Consider the following 16,854-nt stretch of genomic DNA (forward strand, 5'->3'; position numbering starts at 1 on the left):
GGATTCTCTGTCTCCCTCTTCTTCTGCCCCTCCACCCCCACACACTTTCTCTCTCTCTCTAAATTAAAAAAAAAAAAAAATCTCTTAAAAAATAAATTTAGAAAATATATATACACTGAGACACACCTGTATCAAAAATATAAAATAAACCAAAAACAAAGAGAAAATTTTAAAAGCAATCAGAGATGAAAGAATAACTAGACAGACACTAGTATAAATTGAGCAATCAAAGATGTCAGTAAATAATGGAACAGTATCCTTTAAAATGCTGAGGGAAAATGAGCATCAATTTAGAATTCTGTCCTTATCTGTAAGCCATCACTAACAAAATGTAATAAAATTAAAGATACTTTCAAAGACTAGGAGACTTTACCACTCATAGGCTCTTGATGGAAGAACTAATAAAACAAGGAGGCAATCCTCAAGAAAGCAGATGCAAAAAGCAATTGTGAGCAACAATACCAGAGAATAAAAAAATGTTGCCAGAGTGCATCTCAGGCAATAACAGTATTATTTCATGAAACTTGTGTCTTGTTTTTGTATATTTATTGTTCACACATTTACATTTGTTACAGATTTTTTAAAAAAGAAGCAACTGAAGTCAGAAAACATGCTGATTGGTTCCAGTAAGTGTTGACGGAAAAGACACAGGAGATTAAATGGGAGAGCTGAAAACAAAGTAGATCTAAAATACCAGAAAACAAAAAAACAAACAAAACAAAACAAAACAAAAAAACAAAACAAAAAAAATAAAAAAATAAAAATAAAAAAATAAAATAAAATAAAATAAAATACCAGAAAACAATTATCAGGGAAGATGGGAGGGAGTAGATTAGTGTTAAAAGTTCTAAAATCCTTATATTACCTGGGAGATAAATATATTTGCCTTAAATTTTAATTCAACTATGAATGTTGAAAATTCAAGTATAATCACTAAGAAATTAAAAGTAGAATGTGTAATTTCTGAACCAATAGAAAGGAAGAGAAAGAATACAGAAAATTCAATCCAACAGAAGGAAAGGAAAGTCAAAAATAAAGAAAAAAAAACCCATGGTAAATAGGAAGTACAAAAATGACAATATATGTTATATAATTATATTTGATGATTAAGACATACAAATTATCTATTTTAAAAAATGAAATCTAGTTCTTTCCTGGACACACTACAACATAATCACTCAGCCTGAAAATAAAAGAATATCTAACTTACAGAAAATACAGGGGGGAGAGAAACATCTTAAATGACCCCATAGAGACTCAATTAGCAAAATCCAGACTCTGAAAGACACTTCAGGGCAAACATCCATGTTTCTTCAACAAGTAAATTGCAAGGGAAAAAGGAGACAGGAGGTACAAGAAGTTAAAAGAAACTTTTTTTTAAAAGATTCTATTTATTTATTCATGAGAGACACACAGAGAGAGGCAGAGACACAGGCAAGAGGGTGGGACTCTATCCCAGGACTCTGCAATCACAACCCAAGCCAAAGGCAGATGCTCAATCACTAAGCCACCCAGGCAATCCTCAAAGAGACTTATAAGCCATCAAATGATTGCCATGTGCTCAGATTCCCAACTAGAATAGAAAAATAAGCTATTTTTGAAAATGAGATAGCTGGCAACACTGAAACACTGATCAGATACATGACAACATTAAGTTTTTTTAAAAAGGAGCAATAATACTATTTTGCCTATGTTTTTAAAAAAGAAACCTTATCTTTTAGACATATTTATAGGTAGATAGTATGCTATCTGGAATTTGCTTCAAAATCATCCAGGAAAAGGTGACAGGAGTAAGTGGGTTTAAATATAAAAGAAGATTGACCATGAACTGATAATTGTTAAAGTTGGTTAATGGGTACATGAAGGTTAATTAACCATACTGTCTTCTATTGAAATTTTCCATCATAATTTTTTTTTAATTAAATATATCAAAAAAGATATGCCACGGAAAAGAAAACAGTAAGGGAAAAATTAGTATTAGACAAAATTGACTGGTTCTAAAAACATTATTGGGGATAATGAGGGTCATTACTTAATGAGAAAAGGGGCAATATTCAAAAAAAATGTAAGAATAATGAGCATAATCATTTTATAACATAGCTTCAACTATAGAATGCAACATTTAAGAGAATCACAAGGAAAAATTCCACAATCACTGTGGGGAACTTTTAATGCACCCTTCTGAGCAATGAATAGATCAAGCAGACTAAAAAAATCAGAAAGAATATAGAAAATCTGGACAATTTAAAAGCTTGACTACATATATACACACATATATACCACATATATATACATAACATACACACACATACATCCTCCATAAGCCAATAGAAAATGCATACTCTTTTCAATTAAACGCTTACAAAAACTGATTATACATACCACGCCACAAAAGAAAATTTAACAAATATCTAAGAATTGCTATTATTGTACAGTCATCTGATTAGATGAATTATGATTATATTATATATATAATCATATATTAGATGATTATGATTTAATGTGATGGAAATGGAAAAAAATTAAAAACAGCCAAAACCCCATAATACTGGGAAGCTAAAAATCCCTTGTATGAGCTAAAGATGACATCGTAATACAAATCACAACCTATTTAGATCAAAACAAAACCAAACATGGTGCACGTCAGCACTCGTCTAGGCCCTCGCAGGAACACGCTCAACTTCCAACACATGTATTGGAAAAAAGGAAGAATGAAGTTGGGAAAAGGCCAACCAGTTAAGCCCTCAAACACAGAAGAAATAGTAAAGCTAAGAGTAGAAATCTCTGAGAACGAAAATCAAACAAAACCAAACCAAAGCCTGTTTTTAAAAGAAAAGAAAACCCAAGTTAAATTGCTAACAAGACTGAATGAAAGACAATGTGGGAAAAAACAACAACTATAGATACAGCAGAATTTTTTTTTTTTAAGTAACTACCCTCACTTCATTCTTTCAGTAAGAAATGCAAACACATCAGAGGGCGGGGGGGGGGGGGGGGGGGGGGGGGGGGGTGCTTGGCGGTTGAGCGCAGCCTTCAGCCCAGGGCGTGATCCTGGCTCCCCTCATGGAGCCTGCTTCTCCCTCTGCCTGTGTCTCTGCCTCTCTCTCTCTCTTTGTGTCTCTCATGAATAAATAAAATCTTTTAAAAAACGCAAACCCATAACTATTTCACCACTGTTTGGCCATTTAAGCAGAACCTCAAAATTCCAGTTCTGCAGCTGACCAGGGACAAACAGCAAACCTTGGGCCCCAAGCTCTGCACACCCCTCAGCAAGTGTACGGCTGGTGCACCCCACGCCAGGAGCCATAGGTTGGCTTCTACAGGGAGGAGGGGGAGTGGCCTGCGTGGAAGCCAATCACATTCTCACAAAAATAATCCTAATCTAACAATGAGGGGATTGAAGGCTTCAGCTCACAAATGAAAACTATTCCTACCCCAAAGATACAGATGCAGTGAAACGCTGGGACACCTGCACCCCGATGATTCTAGCAGCAATGTCCACAACAGCCAAACTGTGGAAGGAGCCTCGGTGTCCATAGAAAGATGAATGGATAAAGAAGATGTGGTCTATGTATACAATGGAATATCACTCAGCCATTAGAAATGACAAATACCCATCATTTGCTTCGAAGTGGAGGGACCTGGAGGGTATTATGCTGAGTGAAATAAGTCAATCGGAGAAGGACAAACATTATATGGTCTCATTCATTTGGGGAATATAAAAATTAGTGAAAGGGAATAAAGAGAAAGGAGAGAAAATGAGTGAAAATATCAGTGAGGGTGACAAAACATGAGACACCTAACTCTGGGAAATGAACAAGGAGCAGTGGAAAGGGAGGTGGGCGGGGGGGTGGGGGTGACTGGGTGATAGGCACTGAGGGTGGCACTTGGCAGGATGAGCACTGGGTGTTTTGCTCTATGTTGGCAAATTGAACTCCAATAAAAAAAAAAAAAAAGAAATAAAAAGAAAACTATTCCTAGTTCTACCGCTCCCAAAGGGTGATGCTTATTCTTTCAAAGCAAGGCTTTGGTCCCCAGCACCAACCCCCTCCCCCGAAACACACAGAAACACACCTTCCGAAATGCCAATGGCTTTTGGAGCCAATGTGTTTTCAGATTCAGGACCAGAAGACAATTCAACGTGATCTACAGGTTCAACCTGTAGAAAAACACACACAACAAAATAACTAAAAAGATTTTATACTTTGATAATTTCCCAATATTGTTAAATAATTTCACAATATGTACATTTTAAATATTAAGGTAACAAGTGAAAGAAATAGGATTAAGTGCAAAAGGGCTGAATGTGGGGATGGAGGAAGAGAAGGAAATTTTTATTTATTTGTAGTCTAAATGATTTAACCTTTTATTTTTTTTTAAAGATTTTATTTATTTATTCATGAGAGACAGAGAGAGAGAGGCAGAGATACAGACAGAGGAGAAGCAGGCTCCATGCAGGGAGCCCGATGTGGGACTTGATCCCAGGACCCCAGGATCACGCCCTGAGCCAAAGACAGACACTCAACCACTAAGCCACCCAGGCGTCCCAGATTTAACCTTTTAAGAAGCATCATAAAGAAAACAGAATCATATAATTTTAGATTGGGGAGAAACATCAGCTACCATTCAGACAAAAACTTTCATTTTAAAAATGAAAAAACAGGGCCCAGAGAAACTCAGTGACTTTCGTAGTGGCAGGATGTGGATTTGAACACAGGTCTGCAAAGATCCCAGTCATTGCTTGTCTACAAGTACCCCTCTGTCTCTTCCAGGCTTACAGTCTGTTTTCTTAATTAAAATAAACAAGTCAAAAGCTTTGTATTTATGTATGCATTATAATAGGATAAGAACATTTTAAAACAATATCCCAAAATCTTTCATTTAAATTAGTGCTACTTCCTTCAAAGTAGTCACCTTAGCAAACTAAATACCTGGGGAGTTTGATCAACCTTCCTATGAGAACTCTTCCTTTGAAATTATCTCTCACGCTTGTACTACAATTATTAATAACTGTTCTGGGCATAAGTCTTTACTATATAAATGTAATTTTATCACTGTCAGAATCTAAAACTGAGAGAGCAAAGAAAGCCATTAAATAAACGTGTATCAAATGCCTGGCATGTGCCAAGCAAAAGACACAGTCCCTATCCTCCAGTATTAAAAGGCTTGGGCTGAGAGGGGGGCAGTAACAGAATTTTAAGGAAATTTTTCAAAATACATGTGTGTGATCTACACACTTCCCCTTGCCAAGGGACTGCCCCTTCCTCCATCCCCACCCTACAACCCCAGATTCCGCTGGGCTGGCATGTATATTTTGAAAAAGATCATGACATGCACAGCTGTCCTCTTATCTAATGGATCCAGATTTGTGTAAATTCCTTCTTGAAACTTCCTTTGGTTTGCTTTCTCCTGAGTCTCTTTACCTCAGAATGCTCCTTCTCAAGCTTTTTTTTTTTCTTTTAAGATTTTATTTTATTTATTCATGAGAGACACACAGAGAGAGAGAGAGAGAGAGAGAGAGGCAGAGACACAGGCAGAAGGAGAAGCAGGCTTCATGCAGGGAGCCTGACATGGGACTCGACCCATGACATGGGTCTTCAGGATCACACCCTGGGTCGAAGGCAGGCACTAAACTGCAGAGCCACCCAGGGATCCCTCTCAAGCTTTGTTGAATCATCTTTAAAAGTCCATGCACCCCAGAATTCTGTCCTTTACCCTCTTTTTCTCCTAATTCAGGGTACTCTTTCTGGGTGAGGCCCTATTATGAGTTGAACTTCCTCCTAAAGACTCTCAAATCTGTACATCAACCTAAATCTAGCTCCTAAGCTCCAGGAGCATATATCACATTTCCCACTAATCTCACAACACCTCATATTTAAGACTTTCCTGACCGAACTTAGCACAGGGCCCAGCATGTAACAGAAGCTCAATGAATGTTGACTGAAGGACAAAGACTTGGATTCTGGAGCAAGCCAGGATCAAGATCAGATTCAAGTGTAAGTAACATATTTGTTACTAGAGTATCTATTTGTTACATATTTGTAACAAATGTTACAAATATAAGATATATTTGTTAACATATTTGGCTCTAGATATGCTCAATATACTAGAACATAAGGTGATTCCCTGGAATAAAGAATTCCAAGGATCATTTTAATACTTAACACTCATTCTGAAGTGACAGATCTAAGTTTGGGTTAAAAAAACAAAAAGGAAAACAAATAAACATCATAATATCATTACTTAGTAGTAGCCCTACCTCTTATTTTTCCTTGCAATTTCATATATGTTTAATCTTAACTTTTTATATGTGTTAAATGTTGAATTAAAGAAATATTATAAACTTAATAAGTACATCTTTTAAAATGTCAACCTGCTAGAAACCTGGAATACTTGATAGGTAAGTCAACAATGGAATTCTGCAGACCAATTTGCATTTTCCAATACAAGGCTTTAACATATTCAAAATATTTTTACTTGTTCCTTAATCTTTATTTTATATGAATTTTACTTTCTTAAAAAAAAACCCAAGTTGTTTGTGTAAAATAATTAATTCATATTTGAGACTTCCTTTCTATTTGTGTAACTACCATGATACACCAATACACATAAATAATCTCTTTCTTATGAGTCTTTTTAAGGATACAGAAAACATCTAAGGACTATTATTCCCATTATATAAAATACTTAAAAGAAACTGAGAATTCCAAATATAAAGACAACAGTATTTATAAAGTCAAATAAATTTTGCTGAAAAAAATGATAATTTGAGTGGGGTTCATTTAAAACCATATTCTTTTGTAATTCATACATTTCTTCTCCTGGTAGGAAATATCAGTCCACTTCTTAAAAGTTTAAGGTAGTAGTTCTCATCTGGGGGCGATTTTGCCCCCCAGAGAACATTTGGCAATGTGTGAAGACATTTTTTTATTATTGCAGCAAAGCTAGTGGGTAGAGATCACGGATGCTACCAAATAGCTTACAGTGCACAGGACAGTCTTCCACAGCAAAGAATTATCTGGCCCCAATGTCAATAATGCTGAGGTTGACAAATCCTAGCTTTAAAAGAAACAAATTTCCTATTATTTTGAAAAATCAAGTGTCTAAAATTACATCATATTACCAATCTAATAACTCAGTAACAAACAAACATCTAAAATAAAGACAGGCTACCTTATCATAATGTCGATCTAGCATGTATCTGGGGCAATCCTGTTCTATGTTTTCGGCAATGGTCTGTATTGCCAACAGCTGTTCATCAATTTCCTGAAGCTTAGAGGTGAGATGCTCTAGCCGGTGAGCTGCAGAGCTCCGCACAGGGCGAGCTGGAGAGACATCCTGCAGTAGCTCCCACAGCAGATCATCTTCTGCAGCAGCTGATTTTGAGCTCTGTTCTTTGAATCGAAAATCTGGCTTCACCATATCTAAATATTAATAAAGGTAATCTATCAGAATTGATTACAGTTAAGGGAGAAGTAGATGCTCATGAACTAATTTTTTGAAGACCTCATTTTAAGTCAACATAACATTCCCTTCCAAATCTGTTTTAATACACTCAGAAAAAACACCAGCTTCCTGACTTCTGAGAGCTGTCTATTGTGAGATAAGAATTTATAACAATTATCATATGATCTCACTCACATGTGGAATTGAAGAAACAAAACAAGATCATAGGAGGAGAGGAAAAAATAAAACAAGATGAAATCAGAGAGGGAGATAAACCATAAGAGACTCTTAATCATAGGAAACAAACTAAGGGTCGCTGATGGGGGGGATGGGGTAACTGGGTGATGGGCATTAAGGAGGGCACGTAAAAAAAAAAAAAGGAGGGCACGTGATGTAATGAGCACTGGGTGTTACATAAGACGGATGAATCACTGACCTCTACCTATGAAACCAATATACTATATGTTAATTACTGAATTTAAATAAAATTTAAAACAAAGAATACATAACAGTATCACTATTACCACAAAACTCCATATACAAGGCAGTTCGAATGTTACTTTTACCCTCTGCTACAAAAACACAGTTGATCCAAAAGCAACTTTATTTAATATTTTTTATTTATTTATTTTGAAGATTCATTTATTTTGAGAAAGAGAGAGCGCATGGAGAGAGGGGCAGAGAGAGAGAATCTTGAAGAGACTCCCTGCTGAGAGCAGAACATGGCACAGACCTTGATCTCAGGACCCTCAGATCATGACCCTGAGATAATGACTTGAGCCAAAATCAAGAGTCAGTCACTTAACTGAATAAGAAACCCGGGCACCCCTATTTTTGACTTTTTAAAACTCTACTTGAAAACCAATAGTGAAAAAAAAAAAAAAAAAGAAAACCAATAGTGAGGGACGCTTGGGTGGCTCAGCAGTTTAGAGCCACCATTGGCCCAGGGCGTGATCCTGGAGTCCTGGGATCGAGTCCCACATCAGGCTCCTGCCTGGAGCCTGCTTCTCCCTCTGCCTGTGTCTCTGTCTCTCTCTTTCTCTGTGTCTCTCATGAACAAATAAATACAATCTTAAAAAGAAAAAAGAAAACCAACAGTGAAACACAGTAAAAGCTAAGCCCACTGCAGGCCATTACCAACTCCACATGGAATCTCAGGCTAACATTAAATTTCTCAAGACCAATATTAAAGCCAATGACTCTCTCTACTCTTGATTCTTGTGCCAAATTTGAAACACTTTTTAAAAATGCATTCTTTTCTGGGTTCTGGATCTCTTCCTCTCTCTATTGCTCTTCCTTCTTAGTTGTCTTCTCATTCTTCTGTGCCACCCACCCCTCTGACCTGTCAGTACTTGCAGGGTGCCAGTCTCGGTTCACTTCTTACTCTACCCACCCTCCCTGGGTGATGTCACTGATGCACAGGTGACTCTCAAATTCACATGGCATCTTTGAGAGCTCCAGCCATTAAATCCACCGGTGTCCTGGATAGCTCATTTAGTTTGCCCTAAAAGCGAGTCAACTGAAACTCATCACCCTGCCCCTCCACCTTGCTCCCCCTTCCTGATTCCCCGGTTCAGTGAATAGCGCTATCATTCACCCAGGTTCCTAAGCCAGAGGCCTGAGAGTCATTCAAGGTTCTTCTCTTTCCTTCAGATCCAAAGTAACACCAAATATTGATGATTACCCACCAAAAGCTCCATTGCCACTACCATTGCTTAGCCGAGGCTTTCATAAAATGGACTCCGAATAGTATCTCTAGCTCTAATTTCTCGTACCCCTATATTTGTCCATCTCCCACATAGATCTTTCAAAACACAAATCTGAAATTGTTCCTTTCCCACCTCAAATTCTTCAGTGTTTCTCTAATGCCTTCATCTTAAAAGTCCAAACACCTCAGTATATAGACAATGCCATTCAGCCTCTCTGCCTCCCTCCCTAGCTCATCTGGGGATGTCTTAAACCAATAAAACCACTCCCCTGCCTCCAAGAAAACTTCAATTCTCTCAACCTCTGCAGGCTCCCCATCAGGGCTGCGAGTCATTGCACAATCTAGCCCCTCTGTCTGTGCGCCCTTCCTCTCACTAAGTCCTACTCGCCTTCAAGGTTCCATTGAAACCTTCAAGTCCCCGTCTTCCCTAGAGATGGAGTAGATGCTGTACTTCCCAAAAATCTCATCCACACTACCTTGCCAGACCTTCCCATGCCTTATCGTCATCCTGTGCTTCTCTGCCTTCCCTTCCTCCTCTACGAGAGCCCCCAAGCAGTGAGCTTGGTACTAGGCTCTTCTTTACCCCCAGTATCTGGCCCCAGACTTAGTGTTGATTGAATAGTCAGTCAAATGAAGATTATGATGCCTGTCCTACCTAACTCACAAAGGTCCATGAGGATTGAATTATGCAACAAAATTCTCTGAAAAATGTGAATCACTAAACAAATGTAAGCAGTGCTTCCAGTTTGTCATAATTTGAAAAGCTGACTGGTGTGAAAATGAAGGGCAATTAAATAGCCCACAGGCATTTTCTAAAGATTTATTTATTTATTTTAGAGAGGGAGACAGAAAGAAAGAGAATACAGGGCGGGGAGCAGAAGGAGAGGGAGAAAATGTCTTAAGCTGACTCTGGTGCATGGGGGCTTGATCCCATGACCCTGATGTCACGACCTGAGCCCAAACCAAGCACCGAAATGCCCCAGGTAGCCCCAGGCATTTGGCTAGATGCAACCCACATGAGGTTGTGTCCCACAGAGACAGACAGAGTAAGGATCAGAGAAAGTTAATTTACTTGCAAAACGTATCCAAACCATGAGGTAACAGAGCTGGGACTAAAAACCAGGTCTGTTCTACTTCAATCCAAAAGGTACCCTTGTACCAAACAGCCCCATGACAGGAGACAGAGAGGACCATGCCTTCAAAATCTGGTATACACAGATCTGTATACACAGCTGTGACAGACATGCCCAACACAGCGCCGGTGAGCTTTTCCTGCCACCCCCCACACACACACACACATACACTCCTCTTCTCTCCTGAGTTCCCACTGCTGATACACAATGAGCAGCCAGGGCAGGACTCGGGCATCTGGCAACCCACAGGCTGGATGATGCACTCCTCCCAACAGCTGTGGGACGGGAAGGCAGATTGGTTTTCTGTTGCATGAAGTCTAATTAAGATTAATCTAATCATTCCCAGGATGTAATAACTTTAGGTATTGGAGAAATATTCTTCTAAATCTTGCAAATATTTTGTGATGATACAACCTGATTTATAACCACTTTTACTAATAATACTGTACTGTTGGCTACATACCTGTGTATTTTCTATGTGCTATTCTAGAATCCCCCACCTTTTGAAATATGAGAATTCCTTTTTAAAACCAAAGCACTCATGACATCCCATAGGATATTTACTTTTAGCCTCCTTACTTAAGAAAAGGCATACGCACAAAAAGACCTGTTGTCTCCTTGTAAAATACCCATGGGCCCCAGCTTTGGAACCATGCCCCTACCTCATTTACCTATCTGACCCCACTCTCCCTAGCAAGGGAAAAGCCTTTTCCTGATTTCTTTTGCAATTACCAAGTTTTTTTTTGTTGTTGTTTTTTATTTACTTATTCATGAGAGACACAGAGAGTGAGAGAGAGAAACAGAGAGACAGAGAGAGAGAGGCAGGCACAGACAAAGGCAGAGGGAGAAGCAGGCTCCATGAAGGGAGCCCGACATGGGACTCGATCCTGGATCTCCAGGATCACGCCCTGGGCTGAAGTGGCGCTAAACTGCTGAGCCGCTGGAACTGCCCTACAATTATCAAGTTTTAGAGCCTGTTTCTATATATCAGTAATTTAGGGAAGGGAGAGAGTAATGTCATATATTTAGGGCATTCACCTTTGTCCTGCTGTATTTCTGATGATATAGGTGAGGTGACACCAGGTTCCTTCACTTCTGTGACACCAGCTCTCCAGTTTCTTTCATCCACACAGGATGGAGACACTTTTGCAGGTTTAAATAATACATCCACAGTGGAATTGGCAGACTCTATCAAGAATATGAAAAACATAACAAAGATTGAGTCTAACCTTCTAAATAAGGTATTTAGAAGATTAATAGAACATTTCTAGGGGCACCTGTGTGGCTCACTTGACTAAGCAACTCTTGATTTCGGTTCAGGTCATGATCTCAGGGTTGTGAGATCAAGCTCCGCATCGGGCTCTGCACTGGGTGTGGAAGTCTGCTTGAGATTCTCTCCCCCTCACCCTCTGCCCCTCCGCCCCTCCCACAAAAAGAACATTTTTAAATGTGAATATAAACATCCAAAAGTATAGTGGGTTTGGAGAAGAGCTAAGAGACTTGAGAAGGGATAACCATGCTATATTCAAGAATGCTTAAAATGTTTTTAATCTACTTAAAAAGTAGGAAAAAAATATTACCTTCACCCTTAAAACTGTGCAGGGGAACAGCATTTGTAACTGAAGCTGCCATATAATGTAATTCTGCAGAAGTTGGGGCCTCCAGATGATCACTTGGCTGTTTGATAATAGTATCACTTGTAGGCTCTTCTCTGATAGGCAATTCCTGTAGATCATCAGCTTTAATGTCAATCACATTTATGTAAGTGTGTCCAACCTGAACCAAAACACAAAATCAAAGAAGGATACATTCTTTTTAATCTATGGAGCCAATCTGCACCCTCCTCCTCTGTAAAGATTAAAAAAAAAAAAAAAAGATTTAATTCTAAAGGCAAGAAGAGCTTATATGGATCTAACTTAGGGAAAACTGTAGGAAGTATGTGTTATGGTCTTAGTTTAAACACTTTGGGGCACAATATTTAAATCTTAATTTTTAAATCTTTCGAACAAAGGTACATAGATGCCATTTTTAGTCTCACTTCATTCTATACACTTGAATAATCCAGATGACCATAATAAATTTTAGCAAGATATTATTAAACCTCTGAATAAAACACAATACTAAATTTAGTACCAGATCCGATGGTGAAGGTGACATAGGTTTCTCTGATATTTCACTGGGAAGTTTGAGATTTAGATATACATCTGGAGCCAACACTTGAGGAACAGTCAAAGGTTCATGTTCTGAAAATTAAGAAAAGAAAAATCAAGAATTAAAAAACAAAAACCTGTAAATGGCTCTAAGTCATTAGCATTATAACAAGTTAGCAACAAACAACATAAAATTTTGTTAGAAATATAAGTAGGGGGTGCCTAGCTGTCAGTCAGTGGAGTGGGTGGCTCTTGATCTCAGGATTCGGAGTTTGAGCCACATGTTGGGTGAAAAGATTACTTAAAAATAAAATCTTTTAAAAATCAAGTAGAGGGATCCCTGGGTGGCACAGCGGTTTGGCGCCTGCCTTTGGCCCAGGGCGCGATCCTGGAGACCCGGGATTGAATCCCACATCGGGCTCCCGGTGCATGGAGCCTGCTTCTCCCTCTGCCTGTGTTTCTGCCTCTCTCTCTCTCTCTCTCTGTGTGACTATCATAAATAAATAAAATTTAAAAAAAATCAAGTAGAAGTTTCATAACATAAATAAATTCTAAAGGCAATTTACTCTAGAGTAATTCATAATTGATGGGAGATTGACTATTGCTTTTTTTCATATAAATGATTCACAAGGATAACAAAGTGTCTAACTCATATCAAGAAAATGCTATAATTTCCTGGGGCACCTGGGTGGCTCACTCAGTTAAGCATCTGACTCTTGATTTCAGCTCAGGTCTTGATCTCTCAAGCCCTGTGCTGGGCTCCATGCTGGGCACGGAGAAGAAAGAAGTAAAGAAAGAAAATGCTGTAATTTCCTATTTCCATTTCAGATATGTTAAATCATGTTTGTTTAGGAGAGTTCAAGAAAATCAACTTAGGAAATTAACCTATAATTATGTCTTTTTACTTTCAACACTTTTTTAAAAATTATTTGTTTGCTTGTAAAGGTTTATTGAGATATAATTCACATTCTTTAAAAGGGCACAATTCAGGAGTCCCTGGGTGCTTCAGTTGGTTAAGCATCCAACTTTTAATTTTGCCAAAGGTTACAATCTCAGAGTCAGGAGATTGATCTTTGCGTCAGGCTCTGAGCTGAGCATGAAGCCTGCTTAGAATTCTCCCTCTCCCTTTGCCAGCCCCCCACTCTCTCTATATCTTCTTAAAAAAAAATAATAAAATAAAAGAGCACAACTCAGTATTCAGTAGTTTTCAGAATATTCAGAGTCCATAGCTAAATTTTACCACTTGAAATGTTTAACACTTAAGTTCTACAAAAGTCATCAGCTTCTTATTCAAAAGAACAATAAAAAAAAAAAAAAAAAAAAAAAAAGAACAATAAAGAAGCCTGTCACATTAGGTCAGCAAATGGTGTCTGTTCCTTTTGTCCTAGGACTCTCATTTTATTTCCTAGCATCTTATTTTTAATAGAACATTACTTTCAAATTTAATATGCAAAATATAATTTCTTGTTATATTGAATACTGGAACCTTGGTACCAAGTTTTGAATTTAAACTATATGATAACTCAAAAACTAGAAAAAAGGAAAGTGAAAATACTTAAATTATCATTCTATCTCTATTGAATCAATTGATTGGTTTTATTGCTTTTTTTATAGATGACGGTAACTCTTGTTTTAGCATCACAGAAACATAATCTTTAATTATAATGCTATTCTCAGAAAAAAAGAAAAAAAATCACACCTGATATGGGAGAAATGATTTGTTGATCTTTACAACATTCAATAACAACTTCTTGAGAAGCAGCTTTTTTATCTTGTAGTCAGTTTGGAGATTTGAGGCAAAAAAAGAAAACAGAAAATTTCACAAACAAAAAAATAAATATATCAACGCAGATTTTTAGATATTGTATATCAAAGGTAGTAGATTGACAGCTAAGAGTTTAATTTTTAAAAATTAATGATACTTTCAGATTTTATTATTCACCCTGGGTAACAGACTTCTAGCAAACAGGCAGCCAATTCTAGAAGACTATCTAGCAGTAAAATACCTCCAAAGGCTTTCTCATAGGCTTTCTCTTCTAAGAATGTTTCTGAAATGCATATACACCATTCGCATCAAAAAACATTTTCTACATGCTCAACTTCAGACAGAAATGAAAACTAAACAGTCGGGGGCCTTTTTATGACCTATCACATGGGTAAAGATAAAGGAATTAGCTAAATCACAGTGATGACCCAAAAAAAAGGCTCATAAGTGAGAAGATACAGAAGCATTATTTATAAGAGAAAAATACTGGAAACCAACTAATGCATTCAAAAATAAAGAATTTGTTAAATATTTTATGGCATAGCTGGAAGAAGGAATATGCTTATAAAGTACTTAATGATATGGGGAAATGTATGGCATAAACAGAAATCAAAGTGAAAAGCAAGGGATACAAAATACAGGTAACTTCTGTTATCCAAATCCAATCCATTCTTACAAATGTGTTGCACAGATACCAAGAGAGTTTTTAAATGAGAGAAAAAAGATGTCCTAGGCCATCCCATATTCCCAAACATTAAACAATTCTTAAACATCTAACTAACTACCCATCATGGAGTATTAAATATAAAGCATTTTAAACATCACTTCTAAATTAACATTCATTTAATCCATTAGTTTGTGTGCACATGCAGTAGTACTGACCATTTCAGATAGAATATGGATACTCTACTGCAAACATATACTGTAAGCAAATACATAAGTAAATTCTATACCTTGTATATATGTAAATACTATATGTATAAACTATACTATAATAATGAAACAATTAAAGAGACAATCTAACTGGTGTGTCCAAAGAAAGCTACCTGGTGTGTCCAAAGAAAGCTGGGTAAAAAACAAACACTGGGACCCATGAAGGGTTAAATTCTAGCGAAGACAGCAATAATATTTGGAAGATGAAAGTTCAGATGGTGAGGGAGGACACCTGTACTATCTACTGTATCAAACTATGTAAAATGTGCAAAAGAAGATTGAAAGAAAAATCATCAAAACATTACTTCTAAGGCGCCTGGGTGGCACAGTTGGTTAAGCATCCAACTCCTGGTTTTGGCTCAGGTTGTGATTTTGGGTCATGGAATCAGCCCTACATGGGGCTCTGTACTCTACGCAGAGTCTGAGTCAGCTTGAGTTTCTCTCCTTCTCCCTCTGCGGAGGGAGGATGCGGAGATCATCGTCAAGATTTTTGTGGAGTTCTCCATAGCCTCCGAGACTCACAAGGCCATCCAGGCCCTCAACGGGCGCTGGTTTGCTGGCCGCAAGGTGGTGGCTGAAGTATATGCCCAGGAGCGTTTTGATAACAGTGACCTTTCTGCGTGACCTTAGCCCTGTTCCCTGGACTTGCACTTGCTCCTTGTTTCCTCTGGGTTTTATAGGGTGATTGATGTGCTGGTTGGTGTCTCAGGCCAGCAGCCCCGTGGGGATAAAGGTGCAGATGCTGTTGACCCTCAAAAAAAAAAAAAAAAAACCACGCCCAGAATAGCTCCTGGCCCACCAGGATGCAGGTACACACTTGTCTGCGCACAGCTCTGAAAAGTCACCTGCGTTTGAGAGACTGGTGGGTCACACAGCCTAATCTCCCTCTGACAAGGAAGACCGGGCCTGACCTTGCAGAGCTGGGGGGCTGGGGGAACTGGGGAAGAAGAGTCACCAAGCCCCTCAGTGAAAATAAATAAATAAATAAATAAATAAAATAAACACTCCTCCCCCCACTAAAATAAACAAACCTTTAAAAAAATGTTACTTCTAAGTAGTATAGTTAATTTCATCTTCTTCATAACTTTGCTACATTATCCAAATATTCTACTATGATTATATATTATTTTGAAACCACATCTATAAATATCATTTTAAAATAATATAAAACTAGAGGTTTAAAAAAGCACTTGCAAGGTTCTGAACACAGTTAAGAGCAAGTGTTTTCTAAATATAGAAAAGAACTTCTATAACACAAGGTCAGATCACTTACATGAATGAGGAAGTTTGTCAGGCAAAATTCCAAATAATAGTTTCTTCAACTTTTATTTACTCTATTCTTGGACACAGTTACACATGCCCTTCCCACACCAAACCCAATCTAGTCCTCTTCCTCACTCAACTTCACCAGCCAAAGCTCCAGGCTTCTTGGTTTTAGGCATGAAATCCCAGTGATGGCAATTAATGGCATAGAGAACCGAAATTCAAAACATTATTTCTACTGATTTAGGATGTAGTCCATGGTATTTTGTTTGTTTGTTTTTTTTTTTAGTCCATGGTATTTTGAACAAAATTTTCTATTATGGCTTAAGTTGTAAATTCAACATTTAATCTTAAGTTTAAAATTTGTAAAATATATGCCAGGGTTGAGAACAAGAACCTGGAATGAATACCTACTATCCCTTAAAATTCACTTTAAGTCATTGTTTTGAAGAAAAA

At 37.7% G+C, this 16,854-nt stretch overlaps 1 protein-coding gene across 11 annotated transcripts in view; it reads right to left on the reverse strand.

Moving 5' to 3' along the window:
- The window catches only part of CPLANE1 (ciliogenesis and planar polarity effector 1), a 140,605-nt gene that overhangs the window by 30,286 nt on the left and 93,465 nt on the right, over positions 1-16,854 (reverse strand). For 8 of the 11 annotated variants that reach the window (XR_005986734.1, XR_005986732.1, XR_005986733.1 and 5 more), the window contains 6 exons: positions 14,137-14,208; positions 12,421-12,530; positions 11,868-12,063; positions 11,326-11,475; positions 7,174-7,424; positions 4,075-4,159 (listed from right to left, as the gene is read on the reverse strand). Coding sequence is in view for 8 of the 11 variants with exons in the window: in XM_041747930.1 (XP_041603864.1) it covers positions 4,075-4,159; positions 7,174-7,424; positions 11,326-11,475; positions 11,868-12,063; positions 12,421-12,530; positions 14,137-14,208 (864 nt within the window). In the remaining 3 variants the exon portion in view is untranslated. Of the gene's footprint in view, positions 1-4,074; positions 4,160-6,999; positions 7,060-7,173; positions 7,425-11,325; positions 11,476-11,867; positions 12,064-12,420; positions 12,531-14,136; positions 14,209-16,854 lie in introns of those variants that run through there. The other 3 variants (XM_041747936.1, XM_041747931.1, XM_041747937.1) reach the window with 3 other exon arrangements.

This window comes from Vulpes lagopus, chromosome 3 (assembly GCF_018345385.1).
Source record: "Vulpes lagopus strain Blue_001 chromosome 3, ASM1834538v1, whole genome shotgun sequence".
Taxonomy (NCBI): Eukaryota; Metazoa; Chordata; class Mammalia; order Carnivora; family Canidae; genus Vulpes; species Vulpes lagopus.